This window comes from Saccostrea cucullata, unplaced genomic scaffold (genome assembly GCF_032062105.1).
Source record: "Saccostrea cucullata isolate Sc308-1 unplaced genomic scaffold, CSIRO_AGI_Scuc_v1 ctg19066, whole genome shotgun sequence".
In the NCBI taxonomy this organism is placed as follows: domain Eukaryota; kingdom Metazoa; phylum Mollusca; class Bivalvia; order Ostreida; family Ostreidae; genus Saccostrea; species Saccostrea cuccullata.
The window spans coordinates 1,195-4,718 of record NW_026939799.1 but is presented as its reverse complement, the minus strand read 5'-3'; the positions used below and the strand labels follow the sequence as shown (position 1 = coordinate 4,718).

Below are 3,524 nucleotides of genomic sequence, written 5' to 3'. Positions count from 1 at the left end.
ATTTACGGGCAAGAAAAACAGCCAGAGTGAAAATTATTTATTTTTTTTTTACAGACAAAAGGACAGTTAAAAAACATTCATCATTATGAAAAAAATAACTCATTCTGTCTTCTCTATATGAGGGTTTGTTTCCTTCAATTTCCTCATTTACTTGACACACGTGACTGTAACATTTTTATCCAATTCCTAATTGTTTTTATAGCACACACTTTTAATATGACCATTTGTACACTGAAATATGGCAGATCCTTTGATTACCTGGACTTGTTCCTTGTTTTTGAAAGTTTTTTTTTTCAAGTTTGGAAAATTAAGTCCAACGGTGAAAGATCTGGCGAATATTGTTGGTGTGGCAAAACATTCACTTTCTGTTTATTTCAAAATTCCATTTACTGTTCAGAACGTGTACGTTTGGCCGATGTCATGAATAAAATGAATGTAATTATAGATTTCCGATTGTGGTTCCTTTTTCTAAGCTCGTCCAGAAAATGAACGGCCTCCCCAAATAAGAATCCATAAATTAAGACCACCGCTACTGAAGAAAATAGCATTTAAACTTTTTGTGCTATTGCAGTTTTGTTCTCTTCTCAATACTTTGCTGTATTGTTCACGTGCATCTTGTAAATTTTTCTGGGGGGTTCAAAGCCATGGATTAAGGTTCATTAATCATCTGTTAGAATTTCAGACAAACGTGATAACTACAATTTCTTATTTTCAAAAAATAATAGTTTGGATATTTTTACACGCTGTTGTTTAGATGAATTGATTGATTCATTGTATATTGTTTAACGTCTCTCTCGAGAATTTTTCACTCATATGGAGATACCACCACTTGCCAGTGGAGAGCTGCAAATTTTGTCCTATACTCGGCACACAGTGCCGTTGAGCAGTTAGGAATCTTTTTCGTGTCAGCACCTGCTGCGACATGGGACCTCGGTTTATACGGTCTCATCCAAAGGACCGGTCTCCACAGGGGTATTCGATTCCGAGACGTAAGGATCAACTTTTTACTTCGCAACTCTAGAGCAGACGCTCTAACCACTGCACCACTTAGATGAATTAAACAACCCTCGTAAAAGCATAATAGGACAGATCATTTTTTATGACTAATTTGGAAAGATGAAATTCAATTAAACTATCAATTTTAGCTTTTTAAAATTAAAATTATATGAGTCACCTGACAAAGAAACAAAAAAAAGTTTCTTAAATGGAGAGAAATGATTTGCACAATTGGAAAAGTCAAGCACGGTTTTTACCGGGACATTTTAGACGCGTTTGGAATCCTATTTCGTGCTTTCATGAATGGTGTCTGAAAGACTGAAACACTTAGATGCCATGTACATAACTCCGTGAGTATAATAATTATTGTTCACACCATCCCGATTCTTTAGTTATCTATATTTTAGCTGGCCTTGCATTAAAAAAATTGAATCCACTTTTGATGGCATACTTTTGTCCAATATTATTTTAATGAATATCTGGGTATCCTGAAATCAAATGAAAATTTATATAATACTGTTTTTATTTGATTTAGATTCATTGTCCAATGTACAAACCGATTTAATAGAATACTAGTAATTATTCATAGAATGTAATTCAGTTATTAGTTTATCTTTGATGTGGTTTCCATACCTGATTATGGATGAAGAATAAAAAAATATTGAATACAATCATATGAGCACATTCAATAAAACTATTCTTTACTGGATGAATAACAAACACACTGATGTGAAGAAGAGTCGGACTGGACTGAAGTATCCCAATAAATGCAGGAGAAAAACAAACAAACACTTTAACAATCCGCTTATACAACTACATTTGAATCATAAATGCATGACGTTTATCACGTCGAAAGCATCTCATTATAATCCAATAAATTATTCACAGGGTAGTATTCATATATGCACAGAACGACAGCTAAGAATTTCACAAATAGGAGTCCGTTATTGCTGATGGCGTAGACAGGCGTTCCTTCCTGATTTTGATGGCTGCCTGCAGCTTCCTCCTCGGTCCAAGTTTCAAACCAAGCTTCTCAAGGTCGTCTTCCGCCAGAGTTATTAAAGATTGTAGGTCCACGTCTTGATCTGTGAAAACATAAGTGTAATGGCTCAATTCACACGAGGCCAGGAAACGGATTAAATTTGAAAATTGTGTATCCTCTTCTTCATCATCAGAGCACACTTCATCCGGGTTCCACGGCACATTTGGACCTGCTTCCGTGACGTCATTTTTCCCAAGACTATCTGAACTTCCGCTTTCACGATTTGATTTTAATACGTTTAACTCATCATCAAAACCCTGATCATCTAAGAAATCTGCGGAAGCAGAACGACCCATTGCATTTAACGTGCCAGTAACTCCAATATTTCTTAAGAAAGAGATTTTTCCAAACTGCGGTCGAGAGAACATTCCTGGTTTTTCTTCTTCGTCTTCGTATCCTATCGAATCATTGCTGTCTACTCCAGAATCTAACAAGTCCGACTCACTTTTACTTTTAGAGCCGTATGACGACACGCCATTCATTCCTGGAAACACATTAGACAAAGGCTTTCTGGCAGAAGGATCATTTTCACGATTTGTCACGTACATGATATCAGAACCTTTTCGCACACCTGCTGTTCCTGCTAAGGAGCGCAGAGTTCGTTTACCGTCGATATTTTCACTGGTTTTAAAATCACTAACTGTACCAGTGTTCTGGCTACTTTGATGTTGCATGATTTGCTTTTGTGCACCACCTACTCCCCGCCTACTAGGCTGTGCAATCTGTGAGAATGTGGTATTGCCATTTGGTATTGCTGGACCTTTCCTTTTGGGCTTTAGCCTCATAGTCAGAGTTTTGATTGGGTTTTTGCTTGGCGGTTTAAAGCCAGGATTGAGCTCTTCCTGAATTCTCCGTTGTTCTTTCTCGGCGTATTTGGCTGCTTCCCTTTGTCTTCTTTCCATGCGTTTTATATTTTGTTCCACATCTCTGGTTGCCTTTTCACGCATATGTTGGACGACCTTCGGGTTTTTCTGCTGTTGCTTTGATTGTGCATCATCAAGAAATGCAATTATATCAACTTTGCCTTCGTCCACGGCGATATCCATTGCAGAATTACGTTCATTGTCCAGTGCCCAGAGGTTGCAGCCGAAATTCACGAGAAATGATACGGTGTTTAAGTGGTCGTTCTTTGCTGCATGATGGAGGGCTGTAAACCCTTGCAGGTCACATTTGTCCGGATCCCCACTGTAAGCAATTCAAAGGATTTTAGTCAACAATGATATAACAAATATAATGTAACAGAGATGTGCTTGTAATTTATATCTTTAATATATATAGAAACCTCGTAATTATGCCTTTTATCGTCATAATTGTCCGTTCATATATATAAATCTCTGTCGACATCTCAAGAAAATATTAAAAATATTTTAAACTTAAATCTGAAGCAAATGAATTACCAAATATAACAAATTGTAAATGTTCAGCAATAAAAATATTTACATTTTATATTGATATCTCCATAATGCATTTAAAATAAATATTTTTT

General features: G+C 36.3%; 1 protein-coding gene across 1 annotated transcript; it reads right to left on the bottom strand.

The window, feature by feature from the left end:
- Positions 1–1,505: 1,505 nt before the first annotated feature.
- LOC134254004 (pre-mRNA splicing regulator USH1G-like) lies at positions 1,506–3,234 on the bottom strand (the record flags this gene model as incomplete). The annotated part of the gene is made up of 1 exon (XM_062736574.1): positions 1,506–3,234. A coding segment is annotated over one exon (1,311 nt), but the record flags the coding sequence as incomplete, so codon positions are not given.
- Positions 3,235–3,524: the final 290 nt, after the last annotated feature.